At 40.4% G+C, this 21,901-nt stretch overlaps 1 protein-coding gene across 1 annotated transcript in view; it reads left to right on the plus strand.

Annotated features, from left to right (window-relative positions):
• Nucleotides 1-21,901, plus strand: part of ARHGAP28 (Rho GTPase activating protein 28) — a gene marked incomplete at its 5' end in the record, with an annotated part of 73,741 nt that overhangs the window by 42,723 nt on the left and 9,117 nt on the right. The window contains 7 exons of the mRNA XM_082309705.1: nt 3,362-3,579; nt 9,166-9,253; nt 11,022-11,179; nt 16,069-16,234; nt 16,348-16,439; nt 17,808-17,885; nt 21,107-21,269. Of these exons, the coding sequence (XP_082165831.1) occupies nt 3,362-3,579; nt 9,166-9,253; nt 11,022-11,179; nt 16,069-16,234; nt 16,348-16,439; nt 17,808-17,885; nt 21,107-21,269 (963 nt within the window). The remainder of the gene's footprint in view (nt 1-3,361; nt 3,580-9,165; nt 9,254-11,021; nt 11,180-16,068; nt 16,235-16,347; nt 16,440-17,807; nt 17,886-21,106; nt 21,270-21,901) is intronic.

Consider the following 21,901-nt stretch of genomic DNA (forward strand, 5'->3'; position numbering starts at 1 on the left):
CAAAAGGAGAAGGCCTCTGTTCACCAGAAGTGTCGGTCTGCTATGTGGGTTATGGTCTGGCAGCTTAAATCCAAACTGCACTTCTTTGTGCTGGCCTGTGTTCTCAAATAAAAATAAATCAAGGTGTAAAACACTGAAACTTTATGGTTATTGTTATGGGAAGGCAGAAAAAAAATCTGTGTCAATCAGTTTGACCTTATTTGGGAAAATTCCTGTGTGATCATGCTCTCTAGCTTGGAGACCCCAGAAAGTGATTGTGAATCTCTCGGTGTGTCCTTCAAGTAATTGTCAGTGTGAACTGGGTGTCCCTGACTTGTCTGCACGGTCAGGGGAATGTCACATATCTGTGAGTTAGTAGGACAAGGCAATACAGAAGCCCATTTTCCATGTTCTCAGAAACTTTTCCATCAGTTTCATCACTTCTGAGCTAAATCTTCACAACAGTGCAAATTCTGCTGCAGTTCTGTGTTACCCTTTGTCTGATTACACCTCATTACATTGCATTGATTTTTTCCCCTCTGTCCTGAATTAAAAATAAGACTGCAAGGTAAAATGCAATACATCTCCACACTTCATTTACCTTCATACTGTTATTTCAAACACATATATATTGCATACACCTACACACCACCAGGCAATGCTTGTTCTAGTTATTAACTTCAGGAATATATTCAGTCTGGGATTATAAATCTTGGAAATAATAATGAGTTCTATTAAGCTCCTAATACGATAATACTCCTTCCCAAGGATCAAAACACTGAAAATCAATGTGGAAGTCCTCAGGGCAAAATAAAAAAAAAAAAAAATGTCACCCTTTTGAGATGTCTTTGAGAGGAAGAGATGCAGAATCCTTAAGAAGTAAGCCAAAGGGTGATAGCAGCCAGGGACCACTGATATTATCAAAACCACAAAACTGTTTTTTTGCCAGACCACATGTGCGAGGGGAAGACATCAGCACACTTACTCTGTTGACGTTAATAACTACAGTCAAGAAAGAACAGAAGATCATAACAAGTGATACAAGGGGTGAAAATATAGGGGAAGAGGAAGTCATGCGGTATTTAAGATGGCAGTGATGTGCAGAACTGCTTTGACACTTGGTGTTACAAGGCTGGGATGCTGTGAGTTATTCGAGGTTATATCTGAATTTCAAGGAAAAGCACACCTCTTTCCTAGCAATCTCTATGTGAAAAAGAGAATTACCAGCCAGAGGGAATCCTCTTGATTATCTGTTTGTCTTCTGGCAGAGCAGAATCAAACACAGTATCAAGACCCTGCTGCTAAGTAGCTACCACTATAAAAATAATGATTTGTAAAACAACATGTTTTTCTTTTAGCCCTTATTTAAACCTATGTGTCATAAAATTTTGAGGTTTTTTTTTTTTTTTTTTTTATGCAGAAATACCTTCTCTTTAATAGTTTTACTCCTCTGGTTGTTGTCGTTATTTCTTAGTCCATTGTTTATGAGTGGTTGGAACAGGAAAAGGGCAAAAGCCACAGAAAACAAATCACAGGGGTGGCTGGTAATAAGGCACAATTTCATGTCTGCTTTACTATTTTTCATAGCATCATGAAAGCCAAGTTTGATTAAAAACTAAATTCTTGGAAAGAATATGTCAGGACAAAAGACAAAATGAATATAATTAAGAAACTGGAACACAAATTGTTGTGGCTAGAACAGCAGCACAGGGAAATGAAAAGGGACCTTGTAAGAAAGAAGAGTGAGGACGGCAGATGAACCATTGGTTCAAGGAGGGAAAGGAACAGCCTGTCATCCTATCTATGGATACAGAAAGGATCAGAGCAGAGACAAGCTGTTTCATGAGATACAGGGCTGGTCACATCCCATCTAACACAAAGCAGGAGTTTTAGAAGCAGATATTTTTTGTAGAGCTTTGTAGAGAGACAAGGCAGTTAACAATGAAGTCAGTGAAGGCACATGTGTAAGATGCTTTCACTTGTCCCTACAGTCCAGCCCTGTGATTTTCTTTTTTTGTGTATCTAACTGCCAAAGTGCAGCGAACTGGTATCCATCAATCTGCCTCCATTCTGGTGTCAAGAAGAGGCAATAAAGGGAGAGTGGAAATACCAACCTGCCATTAAGACCAGTGCTGGGACAAGAACAATAAGCACATTGACTAGTTGTTTTATAGAATATGCTGCAAATTAATCCATTTCCTGTTTGACATGTTTATTTGTAATACCTCCTCTTCAGTCAAAGCTGGAATGCAATTTTTGTCTTGTCTCACACAGCGTATTGCTGAGCTAGGATTGTTCACGGACAGAATTAAAATGAAGGCCCTCAAAATCTCCTATGTGAGGAGAGATTTTAAAAGACTGTGACTCTGTACTTTAAAAAGCAGACAAATAAAAATGTAATGACAGCAAAATTTAAAATTACTAAGTGATTTAGAGAAGGTAGATTGGGAGCTTCTCCCTGTCCTACAGTGACCGGGGATATTCAGTTAATGTACCAGGTAGCAAGCTGAAATCTGAGGAAAGAAAATACTTTTTCACACGATGCATAATCTCAGTATGGAACCAGTTGCCGTGTTGAACCATTTAAGAAACAGGTTTTGAACAGGATTCAAGAAGGTATTAGTTACTAATCAGGATATCAAGAAATCCTGGGTATAGAGTGCTAGCCAGTCTTTAATTATTAGAAATCAGGATGATACCTAGCATGCAAGGATAGCTATTTCTGCATCTTCCACCCCTACCTGACCTCCTTGATACCTACCCCTGCCTGACCTTTGCTCTTTAGTGAGTGGCTCTGGCTCTTAACCATCTTGTCCGAAACAGGCTATGGGATTAGGTGGACATCACATTTCTCTCAGTGTGACATCTTCACCAGGTGTCTCATTACCAGCTGACTCTCTAGCACCTCAAATCTCATCCTTAGTGTGCAAATACATTATTCTATTGTATACACCACTTCAGTATTTTTGCTTATTTTAATTGGAATACCAATTTAATTTTCACCTGCCAAATGGCTTCATCCAGTACAACATGGTATAAATGGTAACCAAGGGGATTTATGCTCTTGAATGAGGGATTAGTTTTTAGTGACCTTGCTGTGTCAGGCTAGGCACCCTACTGCCTTCTTCACATGAATGAGTTGATGCACAGGTTAAAAATACCTCTTCTGTTCTTCTCCTAAGCCTCTCCTGTGCAGAGACTGCCAAACTGAAAGTTGGCAGTATGTTGACAAAACTAAATTAACTTACACTTGTGGCCTAAGAAAGATTGGAAGTGCAGTCTTCTCAAGGTAAAGGCTAAGGCAGCAGTCCACTGTGCCACCTCCCTTCAGCCCCCTCTCCCTCCCATGCCAGGCCTGGTAACAAGTTCTCTTCCTCCACAGAAGGGGAGCTGGAGGCAGAATGGCTGCAAGACGTAGGTTTATCTACATTGATCTCGGGAGCTGAAGAGGAGGATGGCCAAGCCCTGCTGTCCACTCTGACACGAACTCAAGCTGCCGCCGTACAGAAGAGGTACAACACCTACACTCAGACCCTGAGGAAGAAGAACAAGCACACAGTCCGGGATGTGCGAGACATCTTTGGCACCAATGACTCTTCTGTAAGTAGCCAATACATCCTAGTGAATGCTTTTGAGCTTAATTTTTATGCATTTTGCAAGTAGCTCATCAAAGCTTCTACCAGACAGGAACCCTTTTCTGCTGACAATGTACAGACAGGCAGTAGCAGTACCTGGCACTAAGTCCAGACTTTTAATGCTGTATTTACTACATTTTCAGAGCAAAGGAAAAATAAAATAGATGATGCACAGTTTTGCAACTAACCTGTGACATAATGTTGTATCTGTTGCCAGCCTTCCTCCTGCAATCTCCTATCAAGACTAACATTTACTCCTTTATTTTTTGGAAATTGGTGAGTTACTCTTGGCAGCTATTCAAATTTTTGCTGGCTTCTGGGGACACTTGCTATTTACTCAGCAGTCTCAGTGGTGAAGTAAAACTTCTGTAATGAAGCAACTGGGTTTCAAATATGCATAAGCAATTAAACACCTGCCAGCATGATTGCAACTGGTACACTAGCAGTTACATTTCACTTACATAGCAAATGAAAATCTATTAACTGTTCATTTGCTTCCTGGCTTCACAAATGAGCATTGCCTCTGGTGGTTTCATCCACTTTTCCCTGAGGATAGCTCTAAACGCACCAATTCTTATCCCTACACATTTTGATTTTGGTGAATGCAGTCAACTGTGTGAGTTTAGTCCAATGCTCAAAGCAACACACGTGACTTTACATATGTCACTCATGATATCTTAAATGGGAGTCGCCAATAAGCTCACAAACTCACCTTTGAAATTAATATTAAAGTTCTTGCCATTACAAGACTCCAAGAAACTCTTTTTCATTATGAAATTGCATTGTCCATTTCTATTTGTTTTACCTTCTCTTCAAGGCTTGGCATCCTGGATAAATTTAAAATAAAAAATTGGGAAACAAAATTGTAGCTGCATAGTTATATTAAAATTACAAAGATATAATTGTTGGGGAGTTAACGTATTTGTCTCCAATTTAAGTATCTGGGCTCTTTTGAACCCCTTGCACATATCCAGAAGCATCCAGTAGTTTCCTGTGGGCAGACTTTCTTGCATGAGAAATCTTCAGGCATGTTTGCATGAACATTAAAAGGCTGATGGCACTTCTTATTAGATTAACACACTTCTCCTGTTTCAAGTATCTATAAACCTTAATGTGCTAAAAATTTTTTAAAATTATAATAAAGCTTGAATTTCCTAATAAATTTCAATCAGCCAAATAAATGTTGTACCTGTTCTGTTGGATGGGCACATTATTGATCTGGTTTTGCCCTGCTTATTTTTCACCTCTGTTTCTCACTTGCTAAAGGAATCAAGAGCTTCAGGGCCATTGCCCTTCAAATCACTGTTTTTCTTCCTCTGAAAGTCAGCTCACTTACTAGTTCTGCATTGTGAAAGTCTGAAAGATAAGACTGGAAAAGTAATTAAGACTTCTAATTCTTCTTCCCACAAAAATATGCAGTTCTGCAGGGTGCTTACATAAATGTTAAGCACAGATAGATACACAAATACAGCTACAGAGCACACCATCACCTCCCTCCAATGGACTGCAAAACAGATTGTATTTATAAAAGCCTGCAAGCTTCCCAACACCCTTTGGGCATTCCTTGTAACCATTGCTCCTATCTCTGCTACTTATTATGGGATTTAGAAAGTCCATCCTAATTATCAGCTCCTGAGGGACAGATGCATCGCGGGGGAGGGGGGCGTTGTGCCCCAAGCTGAGGGTTTCCTGAGCAGCCCTTTGTAAGGGGGTGTCAGCTGAAGCAGCCCCTCACGCTCTGCTGCCTCTTTGGGCATGGCACTACAGCTGTTGGTGAATCTTTGTGATTAATCAGTTTGGGAAAGTGATCTGGAATAAAAAACACTCCACCAAAAAAGAAAAGCAACAGGGAGGGGCAAATCTTTTCAGCACAGCTGCTGATGAAAGAGTGCTTGAAATGATGTGCAGGAGTTTTGCTTTCCCATCCTGCTTTTTAGTTGGGAAGGGAAGAAGTAAACATAGCAAAACAGCTCTAATTGCTTCACCTAAGTCTATAATCCTCCCCATTAGGATGGTGGACTTAGAACTTCTTCCCAACAACCTAAGCATTACAGGAGCCTAGAGGGATGAGTCACAGGATGGATTACTCTTTTCTGTGGCTAATGATGAGAGAAAAGGTGATTAGCTCACTAGGGTCACCTGAGATTAGATTTAGGAGACCACTGAAGAGGCATAGATAGCTGTCATCCAGAGCAGGGAGAAAAAAAAAAAAAAAAAAGATGGATTTGCCCTAGTTTCTTTTCTCTGTTCTGAAAAAAACTGCTTGCTAGATATTTTGTTATTAGTGGCCAGTGTCTGTGGGGTCAACACTGAGTAAAGGGTGCTTTTCCCTCATCCTGCCTTGACATCCATCCCTTCAGGACAGGAGTGTTCCCTCAACTTCCCAAGTGGACTGAAATGAAAGGAAATGAAGCCATATTTCCTTTTTTGGGGGGTTGTGGTTTATTCTTTTTTTTTTCTGCTGGCCACCTTGGAAATGTACTGTGATTCTGGGGACAAAATGTAGCACCTGCGGTACCTCACCCTTCTGAGAGTGATGCCTTGGTGGAGCAGCCTGCCCCAGCTGAGGTGCCTCTGCTCTGCTTCAGACAGGCCTACACACAGCAGGCTTGACTGACAGCCACACTATGGAGATTTAAATTGGATGGTTTCTTAATCACAGCGGCCTGATTTTCCTTACTGCTGGTACCCTGCTGCTTCCATCAGAAGCTATCAGCTCTGCTAGTGCTCAAAGCCTAGAAAAATCAACAGCAGAATACAAATTGGGGGGGAAACATTGATTTTATTATTGGAGGGTGGAAATGAAGCATCGTGCTCATTAACAGCCCAACCCTGTACGTTGTGATCAGCTGAAAGTCCTCAAGAGTTTCAGGAGCATTTTACTTGAGCAATGCATGAGAAAATCATGTCCTAATTAAAGAAGAATCACTAACTAACCCAGAGCTATTTGCATGAAAAGGCATTTGTGATGACAGTGCTCGGAAATATGAATATATCCAGAGCATGGGCAACTTGTATCCTGACCAGAGTTATAAGGCTATCCTCCTTTGCCTTTATCTCTCTTAGCTACAGGGCTGACAATAGAATTTGGTTGCTTTGGAGCTCCAATGATTTGGTTTTACATCTTCTACAATGAGGGTAGCTACTAAAGAACTACCTACCTCATCTCCATCTTTTCCTTGCTCTTTTGGTTTCCTCTTCCCATTGGAAATTCCTGTGTACATTGTGCCAGTAAACACCGGGCTCATTTTTAGTATCAGATAATGTGAACTGTTTAATGAATCACGTTCAGTCAGAAATCAGGATATGAGAAGTCTTGCCTTCGCTGGAGGCCCAGCCAAATGAATAAAGCTGCCCCAATTTAGTTAAGGACACAGTTTGGCTCTTGGCCTTTCCCATTCATTAAGACATGAGCTTCCAAAGTTTTTTAGTCTTGTTTTTTTACTAAAGAAACCATCTGGATCTTTAAAATTCATGCATTGAAAAGGTTTTATTCCCAGTCTTCCCTTTCTTTGTATCATATTATCCTAAGATTAAAAAAAGGGGGAAGAAGGGGTTGTTGGTCCTGTTTGGAAGAGATTTTCACAAGAGAGACAGAGATTTGGTTTCTTTATATGCTCTCCCTGTGGAAGCTGGGAAATGAGACCAAGAATACGATGTTTTTAGCTACCCCTGATACTCTACATGGTTCATGACATTCAATTGCCACAAGCTAGAGCAGCCCACAGGCTCTTGCAAGCTCTGCTGGGTGCGAGGCAGAGTTGTGCTGTCAGCTCCCCTTCGCCAGCTCCACCATGCTTAACAGAACCTGGTTACTGCAGCTGCTTCACTATTGATTTCACCTGTGTAACAAGGCTGGAAGGATTTTTTCCTTAATAAACTTGACTCACCGTAAATCTATTCTGAATACTGTTTGCAGGGTCAGACATTTTGAGCAGTGACAGTAGATGAGCCAGTTGCTAATGTTTACCATTAATTTCTCCATCTGGACCTTAAGCAGCAGAATAACTACTTTTGTGTTTGATTTTCCCAAATTGCTGAGGCAAGTTTAACCATCCCCTCCACTTCCATGCTCCCACCTGAAATTTCTCTTGCTTTTTTATGTTCTAAAGTCTTTTGTGTAAATGTTATGGGATTTTATCATAAAAGCATCCTACAGTTCTCCTTTTAAAAAAATCAATGGTTCTTACAGTCTTCTGGCAAAGGAAGTCCATGTGACTCAAATCTTGTTTCCTATCAAGTTTGCGGGCCATTGAATGGACTCTCTCAGGAGAAATTTTATTCATGTTACATTTGACTTTCTTACTCAAATAGCTTATAGGATAAGATTGAATAAAACAATGGCAACATTATTTCAGGCTTCCAATTGGAAGAGCTGCCTGTCTTTTAAATATCTGACATTTTTTAGCAGCCTGGATGCTGCTCCTGTGCATTGGCTACAAATGGGGAAGACAAAATTTCTGCCCTGAGGCATTGCTGCTTGTTGATAAACAGCCAATTTAACAATTTAAAGAGCAATTTAAAGAGTGGCTGTTGTGGGCTTATTGGGGTCCTCACCTGCAGGTTCAGCTGGAAAGCTGGGGGCTGCTCCATCAGCCTCAGAGGTGAGGCAGCAGGTTTGGGAAAGGGAGGGCTGCAAGGGCTCCCACTAGGGTGCAAAGGACAGCAGAAAAAATACAAGGCTGGTTTGGGGCATTGTATTTATTTTCACTGAGTGCCCTTCAGAGCATTTTTTAAATTCTTGACCTTTTTTTTTACCCAAGAACATGCAGATGAGCTGCTGCTGCTCTATGTAAACACATACACTCAGATTTGTCTTATGACGACTCCCAAAAATGCTGAGAACAAGGGCAATATTCAGTTGCCAAGAAGAGGTGATAGTGCTTGAAAGTCACCCCCTGGGCTTCAGAGCCCTTTCTCTGCTGTGCCACACATGCTTCCCCCATTTTCACACAGTGCATAGTGATTTCTGGAGCGGAAAGAAATGAAGTTGACTATAGAAAAGGTCTTTTTTCCCCAAAAAAATGTTTTTGCAGTTCACTTATAAAGTGTTAGTATATAACCTATGGGAGGACATCCATCCATTAACAATTTGCTGGTGCCCAAACCCTAGAAGGCAGTGAATAGCCTGATTTCTGACAGGTGCTTGGGAGCAGCGGATGTTCAGCTTGTGTCAGAGAGTCCTCAAAAAGATTTCTGGCCAAAATGATTAAAAGCAGGATGTATTACAACTTGACGAGGACCTTTCACTTAGTACAATTACATACAGCAATTTACTTAGCTAATTTCAGTCATTATATAGGACAGGACTCATTAGCTACAGCGAGCTGCAATATTACTGACCTCAACACGATCCAAATCTGTGCAGCGTGGGGAAGATTAATTCTCAGGCTTGGCTATGAAAAATGTACTCTGGCGAATCACAACAGGTTGTTTAAACTTGGCAAAAGAGTGTAAGCTGAAAATGATACGCTGTTGCTTGAACTGTAGCAGTTTCTGTCCGTAGACGTTTACCTTCACTGCAGTCTGATCATTTTTCCTTGCCTATCAGCCCACATTTGAGACAGTTCCAGTGTCACCAGTTCCTTCTAATGGTATCCAGCTTCCTGGGCAGAAGCCAGTTTGGAAATCAGTTAGCTGTGAGTATGCAAACATGTAACCAGTGTTCACTTCCTCCTAGGAAAATGATACACAGAAAGATCCTTTTGTGGTTCTCAGGTTAGTCCCCTCTTCTCTGTCGGGGCCGTGCTGCATATATATTCTTAAAATCATTGTCAGCTTATTGTCATGCAGGAACCAAAGTTTCCCATCCATGACCGGTGTTGTACAGACACAAACTGCTGCCCTTGAGGCGTCAGTGTCTAAAAAGTACTGACCGTTGCAAGGCTGGGAATGTCAAAAGAGAATCTAAACAATATGGTGCAGAATTTGTCCAAAATATGTCAGCAGTGTATTTTCTTGTTGCAAATCATGGCAAGAAAGATGCATATTTCCTTCACATTTCTTCTCCAGTACTGCAGAAACTGTAGTATTAGAAATTAATCATTTTTCTGATTCTGCCCTATTATTCTGATTTACTAATGGTGTTATTTTGGACATTCCTTAAACACTTTGCCCTGACAGTGATTGGCAGTGCTAATGAAAATGATAGCTCTGCTCTACTCAGTGTCTGGATAACTGTCAGCAGCCTTCCACGGGAATGTCCATCTTTCATTTTGAAAGCTCTTCCCATCATTGTTGTTCAGGGTTTAACTAAAGGGATATCAATACCCAAGTTTCAAAACTAGTCTCTTAGATGTTTACCTCTGGATATAGTGCCACAGACATTTTCCTTAGTTGCAAAAACTGTTCATTTTACTGCTCTGCTGATACCTCTGCTCCGCAAGCAGTTGTACTAGAACAGATAGGAAACCAAATTGCCAGGGACACTGTGGATGGTCTGTGGTCCCAGGTCCAAGGATGGAAAGAGATATGGAAAATGTCTTAAAACATCTTGGCCATTAGGTAACATCTAAGGCCACAGTTCAGAAGCCACTTAATAACACACTTAGCTTTTTCATCCCAGACTTGCAAAACAAAGGCTGGCAAAACAAAGGGTGTTGCAAAAAAAGTGTTTAAGTCCCTGTATCTGTAAATTCAATGATTCAAAAATCATGGGGCAAGCACGTGTTTATAAAACATGCAATGCTTTTTAATTCACTTTCTGATTTCCATGGCTTTTGAATGCACTTCGGTTATGTTAGTAAACTCTTCTCTGCAGTCCTGGGGGCCGAAATTTTGCTTCACTTCCAATGAAAATTATGATTCTGTTCCAGTTGTGTGGGTCTAGGAGCTGGACCTTAACGGAAAATGTAAAATTGTCCTGAGATGTGAGAGATCAGTCATGAAAGCTGGCAACACTGGAACTCACGCATGTTATCACACTTTGGACTCCATGACAATAGGGTATTTCTGTACTTGATTGTACTGATTTAAAAAAATTTCCTTTGGCATCCACTAATTTCAGCAGGTGACTAAATTTTAGAGTAGAACACTAAGTCACTTCACAATATCTACCAGAAATTCCAGTAGATACAGTGTTTTTCAAACTGGAAGATTGTACATTGAGTCCTGTTTTGGTGCAAAAACTTGATAATTCCTGATAAACAGGAAGTTCCAGCTTGACTATCTTTCTCACGAAAAGCAACAAGTTAAATAATCTAAAATGAAAATAGGGATTTTATTTCTAAGGGGTTATTTCCTCCAGCCAAAACAGGAACATGCTGTGGTTTATACTGAAATTCCTCTTTGAAGCACTTCCTTTATTACTTTCTCAAGATTTTTGTCCTCTTGGTTCAATTTTTTAATGTCTCTGTGCTAAATGCAAGCATACATTCAGCATTCATATATAATTTCCCTTATTTTCAGCTAATAGCTGTCTAGACTGCGGACTAGATAAAGGCAGCCCATCCATAACAGAAGAGCTCTCCTATGAGGTCTCTTTCTCAGAATCCATTACGGTCCATCCAAAAACCCAAGAATGGCCGAAAAGCCAGAGGTTCAAAAAGGAAGACTCTGCTTTGCCTGTAAGTTTGTCCTTGACATATTTCCTCAATTGTTTTCTTTAACCCAGTAATTTCCTGCTTTATATCCCCAGGACATCGGAGTCCATTATGATACATTAGCTGTCCTTTGCTATGTGTGCTTTATAGAGACCGCCTGCTGTGCCTGCCTGCCTACCGCTTGTGACTGATTTCCAGAGAGGCACCAAAGCTAAACTGGATATCCAAGCCTGGTTTATACTTGTACCCATCGCAGATGAATATGTGTAACTCAATCCACAAATATTGCATCATCCACACATTTTTCACATAGAAATAAAGACCAGTTACTGGCACTAAAACTAACAATCATTTTCATTACTGGTCTGCTTCCCTACTTTATTCCCCCACAGATTATCTGCCTTTGTTAACACATGGATTTAAAACTGCTTCACAGATGAAAGGGGGAAAGCAAGCCTTAGTCCTGCAACAGTACTGATTGTCTCCAAACAGTATTCAGTGCAATTACACTATAGGAGATACTACATGAATGGTTAAAGGAAAGTTTATCATATCATCCAACCAGACATACACTAAGCAATTGTGTCATTATCTGGAATTATTTCTTGAAGTCAAGGAACTTAGTTTTCTGTTTCCATCAGCCCTCACAACTTCCATTACTGAAAATTGGAGATTAGGTTTGTGCTTGAGATACCACCTTTTTAGTGAAATGTATGAAATAGCTGTAAATTATTTGGAAGAATTTCCTGAATGTTATGATGTCCTGAGGTCCTGAACTAATAGGAGATTGTTGCTATCCACACAGACATTGAATTCTCTGAGAATTATCCGTTTGTCCACCTCAGGCACCACCAAGGAAGAAGAACCTGAAATGCAGAAGTAAGCTTCCCTGTTGAAAGGAGGGATAAGACACCAAGTAGATTACAACTGGTGTGAAATCCCTGTGCTTTAGTGTGTCTGGGGTTTTTTGTGGTGGGGATAACTTGGTGTCCTGTGGAGACTAAGGATATCTCTGCATTCATCATGATTTTGGCAAACCAGAAGTTCATCCTTGCTCCCTGTAATAGCAAACCTAGGACCCCAGCCTTCACTACAACACACACACGTGCGTGCGCACACACACACACAAATTGTTCTCTGCAACAGCTTGGACAATTTCCAGTTGATAGAGCAGGGAAACTGGTGACAAACAGGGAAGAGAAGATGCCATATTGAATATCATGGACCTGTGGATGCATATTCTATGATTCTATGACAAGGTGACCCGCTTAGTGGATGAGGGGAAGGCTGTGGATGTTGCCTACTTGGACTTTAGTAAGGCCTTTGACACTGTCTCCCACAGCATTCTCCTGGATAAGCTGGCTGCTCACGGCTTGGATAAGTGCACTCTGTGCTGGGTTAAAAACTGGCTGGACAGCCAAGGCCAGAGAGTGGTGGTGAATGGAGTCAAATCCAGTTGGTGACCGGTCATGAGTGGTGTTTCCCAGGGCTCAGTACTGGGGCCGGTCCTGTTCAATATCTTCATTGATGATCTGGATGAGGGGATTGAGTGCACCCTCAGTAAGTTTGCAGAAGACACCAAGTTGGGTGGAAGTGTCAATCTGCTGGAGGGCAGGAAGGCCCTACAGAGGGACCTGGATCGTTGGGCCGGGGCCAACTGCATGAGATTCAACAAGGCTCAGTGCCAGGTCCTGCACTTCAGTCACAACAACCCCATGCAATGCTACAGGCTTGGGGAGGATTGGCTGGAGAGCTGCCTGGAGGAAAAGGACCTTGGGAGTGTTGGTTGACAGTTGCTTGAACACGAGCCAGCAGTGTGCTCAGGTGGCCAAGAGGGCCAATGGCATCCTGGCTTGTATCAGGAATAACATGGCCAGCAGGACCAGGGAGGTGATGGTGCCCCTGCACTCGGTGCTGGTGAGGCCGCACCTTGAATACTGTGTTCAGTTTTGGGCCCCTCACTGCAAGAAGGACATCGAGGTGCTGGAGCATGTCCAAAGAAGGGCAACGAAGTTGGTGAAGGGTCCAGAGCACAAGTCTTATGAGGAGCGGCTGAGGGAGCTGGGGTTGTTTAGCCTGGAGAAGAGGAGGCTGAGGGGAGACCTTATTGCTCTCTACAACTACCTGAAAGGAGGCTGTAGCGAGGTGGGGGTCAGTCTCTTCTCTCTAGTAACAAGCGATAGGATGAGAGGAAAGGGCCTCAAGCTGCGCCAGGGGAAGTTTAGGTTGGATATTAGGAAAAACTTCTTCACCGAAAGGGTAGTGAGGCACTGGAACAGGCTGGCCAGGGAAGTGGCTGAGTCCCCATCCCTGGAGGTATTTAAAAGACATGCAGGCGTGGTGCTTGAGGACATGGTTTAGTGGTGGACTTGGCAGTGCTAGGTTAACAGTTGGACTCAAGGATCCTAAGGGTCTTTTCCAACCTTAACGATTCTATGATTCTATGATTCTATAATTGATTAGTATTAGAAAAGGCCAGTACTGTGCTGGGGATGAACTATTCTGCGTGCAGGACATCATTTTGCATGCTCAGAAGAGTACACGAGAAATATACCAAGTCATCACAGACAGAGACTTTCTGAATAAAGTCAACAATCGTAGATGTTGACATTGGCATTTCTCTTACTTCATATGCTGCCACTCATGGTATTTGCTTTTTCCCATAATGGCTTAGACTGTAATAGGCCCCAGCAAAAAAAAAAAGATCACCTCTTGCTCTGTTACACAGAGCAACCGGTCACCTACACTCTGAAGGACTGCCCCTCCTTCCTCAAGGTGGGCCAACAGCGCCAGACTGACGTCTACACAACATCATGCTTTCTCCAGGACAGGTCTGACACATTAATACAACCAACTTCATGGATGGCATATACTGAGCTGCACACAGAGAAGTTATATATCATAAAACAGCATGTCCCCTACAGCTCCCAAAAGAGCCAGCTCAAAATCACTGTCTACATAGGGTTACATGCAATTTCTCCAATGTGGGACCATGATCAATGTGACTTAATTGAAGATATTACAGAACTAAGAGTCAGTAAGCATTTCAGGCCCATCTTAGTACACTGTACAGTTCCACATAGAAACAATATGTCACACAATATCAGACACGATCCTTAGCCAAAATGCTAGTAATCTAATTTTAGGATAGCACAGCTTCCTTCAGTGCTGCATTTTGTGACTCCTCTGTTTGTAAGAATAATCACCGGAAAATTGTGACATAAGACAGAAGAAAGAGGCCCAGCCCCAAACCTTGTGTTAACACTGCATCACATCATAGTCTCCCAAGGAGTCAACCAGCCACCATGGAAAATCATTGTAGCTGCCTTTTGTAGTTGGTTTGGGAGTGTTTGTTTGTCATTTTTTCTTGGCAAACATACTTTTTCTCTTTCCCCTCAGAAAATGTATGTATACTGTGTGATTTTTTCTTATTTTCAAGATTATTTATTGTGCTTTGACTGCTTTTGGACTTTTTGCATCACTGGAACCAAAATGCATAGATATTCTTTAGTATTTTATGTGTCTTCAGATGACTATCCTCCATGTAGCTTTTGTTACATTATTAAGTCTTGGCATAAGAGTAACAGTGGAATTTCTGGGAAATTCTGGGAAGATTCTGGCCTAAAATACCCCAGACAGCATTTAAATTAGTTATTCCATCCCCTGCACTCTTTCTCCCCCAATTATGATTAATCCCTATTGAAAGACCATGTGCAATGTAATTTAGGAAGTCCTAACCTACATGATCTAGATGTCCTTTGTCCTCTCTTACTTTTGAAATTTGGTGTAAGTAAGTTTAATTCTCTTTTTGTTTGTTTTTTTCTTAATCTGTTTGACTGGCTTCATCTAAAGATGGGTTAAATTTATTGAGTCCAAATTTGTTTTAAAAGGGGAGGACTGGGCTGAAATCTCCCGAAGCAAAACATTATTAAAGGCTGGGTTTCCACTCAGTTCCCTAAAGGGAGGAGATGATTTGTAATGTTATTTATTTATACGTCTGACTAACAATTACTGGTATAAATTAAAAAAAAAAAACTGATACCGAAGATCCACAGTTCTTTGGAAAGCATGTTTTTTACTATAACTTTGTTATTATGTCTAACAATTATGTCAAAAACTGATGGCTATTTGTTCTTTTTGACATTTGTACAAATGCTTCTGTCATGATGCAAAATGCCTGGCACTGGTCCATGACGCTGCAGTTTCTAAAATATGTAGACATCTTCACATGCCCTCAAATTACTAAGTATCATTTAGTTCAAGCCTACTTGAATAAATTCTTTCTTAGCTGCTGGGAGTCCTGTTTCTAAGCCTAAATGCTTCTCAAGTAATAAAAAGTAACAGTAAATTGGCAAGTTGGCATCAGGACTAAGTGATTTTGCTTCTGGGCTTTTCCTCAGGTCTTTAGTTTGAAGTCTTCTGTAAGACCTCATAAATTAATAGTAATATGCAAAGCAGGCTTGGATTCATTACACACACACAGACACAGACAATTGATATACAACCATATCCATGATGAAATGTGTCAGCTACTTCAACAGCATTCAAAGACGGTCTGGGGGAGGCAGGAGCAGAGCAAAATGTTAGATCCTGCTGAAACTGGGCAACAGTTTAATTAGCATGTAGCTCATTTGTCCCAGCTGGAGTACAGACACTGAGGTTAACACCTCTGCTCCAGCACCGCTTACCAGTCAAACTGCAAGGGAACATGATGAGCAAGAAGCTCAATTTTATGTTTCAGATGGATGCAAGTTATGTCAACATACCAAGCGAATATACAGGGTTGTAGTTCAGCTCTTTGATGTTAACCATCTACCCTAATATGACTTCCTATCATGGGCATCTCTTTCAAAACAAAAATTCACGTCCTGTAATTTTTATGCAAATAAAGATAAGACCCATCTCTACTGTAGAAATTCATTGTTCGGAAAAGCCGGTTTGGACTGACAGAGGTTGGAGACCTCTCTCCTGAAGACATGAAGAAGATCCGCTACCTCTCCCTGATTGAGCTAACAGCCTTCTATGATGCATTGGGGGTGGAGCTGAAGAGGAACCGCGCAGAGAGGGTGCGGGGACGAGGTACTGTGCTGTGGCGTCCCATGGCGGCCACCTGGGCGCCGCTCAGCATTGCAAAGATGACATGTATGAGGTTGTGTTTCCTCTTTTTCACATGTGTTGTTATTATTTTTAAGAAAATGGTCTGTTTGGAGTCCCTCTTACCGTACTGCTGGAGAATGATCAAAAGAAGGTTCCTGGAATAAAAGTTCCCCTCATCTTCCAAAAAGTGAGTATAACTCAGCCTGCACAGCCACTAACATTCACATTTCCATCATTTGCAGTGACATTCAACGCAGACATCAGGTAAAGAAGATGTAGGCTTTACAGACTCGAAGGTGTCTACAGGTTGTCTGTCTGTATGTTGTAGTTTGAAAACCTTATGACAAGAGACAAAATTTTGCTCCTTTTGTGTGTTTTATCTGTGATGGGGACCTCTTTCCATTTTTGTAATTATATGGTACTGTACAAGAAACTTTGGGAAACAAATGTCTGGCTTTCTGTTTCCCTTTCTCATTAAATTAGAGAGCCACGCAAAACTGTGTATGTGTGCAGAAGTGGCACAGATGAGGCATCTCAGGAGTTTTAATTTCACGCGAATTCAAACTGTAGGTATTACTTAGCTACTATTTCCAGAATGGAAGTGGTATCTTCTTGTTGAGGTTTGTATAACAAGGCAACATCATTTATATGTCATTTGACATATAAATTGACATACATTGACAGTACAATGACATTCAGCAGATGTCTTGGAGACAGGTAGACAGATAGAAGAACACATGCAATTACACAGGTTTACATGGACTCGAAACTACAACAAATTTCCCTGTAAATACTGACAAAAGGGGAAGTGGTGTGGACCGCCAGGGGAAAGACTGACATGACTTGAATATTTACATGACTTTGCAACCAGCTCCACAGCTCCCCTGTCAAGGTACCATGGGAAATTAGAAGGATCCAACAGCTACAGCAGGAAGCAGAGCTGGTGGTGAAAAGCCAGAGGTGTATGAATAAATGCTAGGAAACGATTTTATTTGTTTTCCCTTGTTCTAAATTATGTTAAATCAAAACATTTTTTTTTTTTATAAAGAATTAGAGTGGAAAGCCTATTCCTCTGTTCACAGAAATTTCAAAATAAAATATCCTGGGATCATTTTCTAATCTGAGTTCTCAGTTCCCAGAAACGTATGTTATCTATAGACCTTTCCATTGTGCTCCTCGGGGAAAGGCTTAAACATTTCTCAGAGGTTAATTTTCCCTCAAAACACCATTGTGTTTTACCCAGTGTATCTGCCCCTTTCTTAATAAGTTTACATGTTAATTGTTCTATAGCAGTGCCAAGCCTCTAATCAAGGACAGAGGGGCCTGTTGCATTATCAGTTTTCTGTACTCTGCATACTTCATATTTCAGGGTCATGAATACGGAGAACAAATAGGAAGGTTTACTTACATGAGCTGGCTTGTTTTCATTAGCAAATTACATAGAAATGTATCTTTTTCAAATTAGTTTCAAGGATACCTAGATTGAAAAAAGGTTAATAGTATTTTTAAGTGCTGCTTCTGAGTATTTTCCTGGGTTTTGTTGGGTTTTTTCCAGTTGCTGCTCAAGCTTGAGGAAACAGGTTTGGAAACAGAAGGAATTCTACGAGTGCCTGGATCTGCCTCCAGAGTCAAGGTACACGCCCGTGCCAGTTTTCTGTCTCCTGGACCACAGACCCTATGTAAAATAATGCAGCACACACAAATGCACACTGCACATAAACACTGATGCGTGTAGATCGGCATTTCTACTCCAACCAGTGAAAGGTCAGATTGGTTCCTGGGAACCAATAAATCACAGAACACGTGGTCTATTGCTTTGCATTTGTTAATGTTCTATATAAAGCACAGACTTCATGTTGAATGCAGTTTTTCTCTACTAAACATTGAGGGATCCTTTCAGTTTATCTATCTCTGTTGTCCAAAACTGCTGTGATCTTATCTCTGTTTTAATTTATTTCAGAAATCCAGAGTTGCTAAACTGAGCGAACTTTAGATAAAGATCTTATTCTATGTCATTTTAACCTTTGTGTCATTTTATTTCTCATTTATCTTCTGTTATCTTACAATTTCATGTTCCAAGTGAGAGAAAATTTGGCCTGTGTTCACTGTTCGGCAGCCTCAAGTACTGCATTTTCACAGGCTCTTTGTGGGCTATGAGCACAAGATAGTTGGTACCCAATAACCTGACATTGTGGTGCAGTAATGCTTGCAATTGTTTCTGCAGACTAACTTGATTCCAGGAGCTGGAAGCCTTTGGCAGAGGCAAATTAGGAAAACAAGTTTTTTCTGGGCTTACTAGTGTCTACCTGTTTCCCAGATTTTTGTTTTTTCTAGGTTGTTTTTTTTTTAATCATCTGGTTTAAACAACTTCTTATACTGCATCCCACTCCCACTTTCTCATCCTCAAGAAAGCTTGTCTTGCTTTCTGAGGCAACATTTTTTTCTCAACGTTGTTTCAGCCACACAAAAAGTAATGTTGGGGACTGCTAAACGTTGATGGGCTGAGGATCATAAAAATAACTGTACAAGAAAAAGTGGCATTACAGGAAATGCATCGAAGATAGGCAGTAGCATCCTAGCTCCCTTTGACCCTGTGGATTGATAGAAGTTCTCAGCACCTTGTGAAGTGCCACATCTTGCAGAAGGACACTCCTAATTTGGCCTGTACTTTCAGCTTCCTCGTTTTTTCATACAAATACTTAAAGTATTATTTCACACAATCTCAATTTTTTCCAAACTCTCCAGGGAGATTACACTGCAGGGCTGTGCTCTACCTAATTAAATTACTCTCATATTCTTTGCATATACTGTACTGTGTCTTGTTCTCTTCTTATTCACAAGTTATATCCAGGGAGCTGCTATGAGATATGACTTTATATGTAACTCTCCTATACTGGGTGGTAAGTTAAACTGCCCATATGAAAGTTTTAAATTATTTGAGTTTTGGCTTCATTTAAGTCAGTCCAACAAGCCAACCAGCAAGAGAGATTTTTTCAAAGCAGATCCAGATTTCATCCTTCAAAGCCTTCATACATTATTATGACATTAGGATTTGAGGACATTCCAATTTTATTTCAGTCTTGTTTGGAGTAAGAAAAGACATATGGAAGTGATTAAAGGTTACTTTCATATAAAACAAAGAATAGAAGAAATAAATACAAGTTTTCCTCTGTCTGTAATCTGGTTTATAACAAAAGCTCCAGTGAACCAAAAATGCATGATAGTCTACTGCGGGATCAGTCACATTTTAAAAAAATTGCAAAAGCATTTTTTAAAAGTACTTAGGTGCATATATATATATGTATGGGGGGGGGGTGAGTATATAAAAATATACATATATGCTTGCTCGTGTGGATATATATATATATAAAAGTGTTTATGTTTCAAAAATCTTGCTTTCTATTCTATGGCCTTTTCCCAGTTCTCAGCAGAAAAATGTGGAGTAGTTTTTTTCTCCCCTCGTGATTTTGATGAGGTGAGGATTTCTGTTCCACACTTCCCAGTCAGTTACCAGGAGAGAATTTAATCCAGGTGTTTGTACGGATTATGTGCAAAGGATGTGAATACAGAGGAAGCTGAGATAGCCCAGATTACAACCAGTAAAATGTGCTAGTAAAAATGAGATTGTAACATTATATACCAAATCCTGAATGACTTTCTATTTCCTTTTGTGCCAACCATTCCAATTCATTATGTGTGACATATTTGATATGTAATTTCCTTCCATTCATGTGAGACATGGTAAACAGAATTAATTTCTAAAAGCTTTTCTGTCTGAATGGACTAAACTTTTCTGCGTAATGTTAAAGTATATTTGACAAAAACATGATCTGAAACCTGAATATTAGCTACAGACATATTTTGTTATAAATCATCTCACAAAAAGCAACAACAAACTTCCTATGGATAAGGCAGTGTTTGGCCAGTAATATTTGTGAAAGCTGCATTATTTATGGATATCCTTATATTACAATAGCCCCCTACAATCTTATTAACCCAACAAATTTTTGAGGAGCTTGCTTTTTTCCAAACTGTGATCTGGGTTTAAAGTCAAATTCTGTTCCTACTAGGAACCTTGCTGAATATTTCCATTCATATTGTGTGAAACATTGATTAGTTACCCTCCAGAACTAAACAGACCTGTTATAGAGCAAGATGCTGACATTGGAGAACAAGAGAATTAAGTGGGCACCCAAAAGGGTATAATCAATTCTGTCTTAGATCTCTCTTGTGGTTTTTGACAGGGTTTTTTGGCATGTATTAAATGGAGGTTTTCTGACAGTAATGGTTTGATACCTTTATTTTTCTATGAAGTGATCAAATCTAATTATAGCTATCCTAAAAGAAAACATCATTCTAAAGACAGGAAGACTTGAAGTTAAAGTCATTTGCTCAAGGCCCATGGACTTGGATGCCAACAGATTGTCTAGCAAGTTCACTGGCAGTGAGGAAGAAATGCCACTCCTTTGTGATTTAAGGGTCAAAACCTCTGGAGAGTGTCTTAAATAAAAAGAAGAGCTGTGCTAAAAATTCTGTTTAACTGAATTTTCTGTTTCTAGTTCTAAGACATTGCACAAAGTTGTCTTGCTTTGAAATGGTTCGAATGGGTCACTGGCAGAAATGTAGCTATGGCAAACCAAATTTAGCCTGGGTTGCAAAATATCCCCAGGAATCTGATCTGTTAACCTGCTCTGAACTCTGCGCGGCTGTACCTAGACTGCTATTGGTTTAGGGCTACTTTAATTCAACTACGGTGTAAACCTGCCTGTTGTTTGTAATGGGATTGCTGAAGTGATCTCAAACTGCCGGGTCAGAAGCAATGATTAAAGGTCAGATGTTCCTTTTCTCTTTCAGAATCTCCATCAAGAACTCGAGGCAAAATTTTATGAAGACACTTTTGACTGGGACCAAGTACGAAATAATGATGCAGCAGGACTGCTGAAAATGTTTATAAGAGAACTCCCAAGCCCACTCTTCACAGTAGAATATCTGCCTGCTTTCATCATGCTTGTGGAAAGTAGGTGGAAAAGCAGTTACTTAGTATGGACTGATCTAGATAAAATGTAATAGTAGATGTTACCTTTTTTCTGTCTCTCCGAAGTAGAGAGAAAAAAAACATGGAATTTTTTCTGTCTCTGAAGTAGAGAGAAAAAAAGGCCCAGTACATCATTGCCTAAGCATTTAAATTTTCTGCAAGCTTTCCTTTTCAAATGGAAAAAAGTCTCTGCATTTAGCTAAGAGCGTAGAGTCATTGTGTGAGTGACATAACTGTTTAATATGAGATTTGAAATCTGTGAGCAAACGCTGGCTGAGCAATGACTTTCATATATAGACTCTGAGTCACACAAATTATAGATTTCACAAATGAAAATTTCTGCAAGGTAAATTCAGGTTACTGCCCTTTAGCTGATATTCTATTGGATCTATTTTATTTCTCTCTGTTTATGCTGAGGTCAGAATATTTGTACAAAGATATATGTGATCACAGAAAGCTTCAGGCAGTCGGGTTTTGTTTTCAGTGTACATACACCCTCTCATTCTCAGTACGTTTTGTTCATTTCTCTTCCAGGAAGAACACAGTAGTACCTTGCAATACCTATTGACTTCATTGTAAATTCGCTTGAGCTAGGACAGAGTGAAACACTTGGG

The sequence above is a fragment of the Platalea leucorodia genome (assembly GCF_965183815.1).
Source record: "Platalea leucorodia genome assembly, chromosome: 1".
Taxonomy (NCBI): domain Eukaryota; kingdom Metazoa; phylum Chordata; class Aves; order Pelecaniformes; family Threskiornithidae; genus Platalea; species Platalea leucorodia.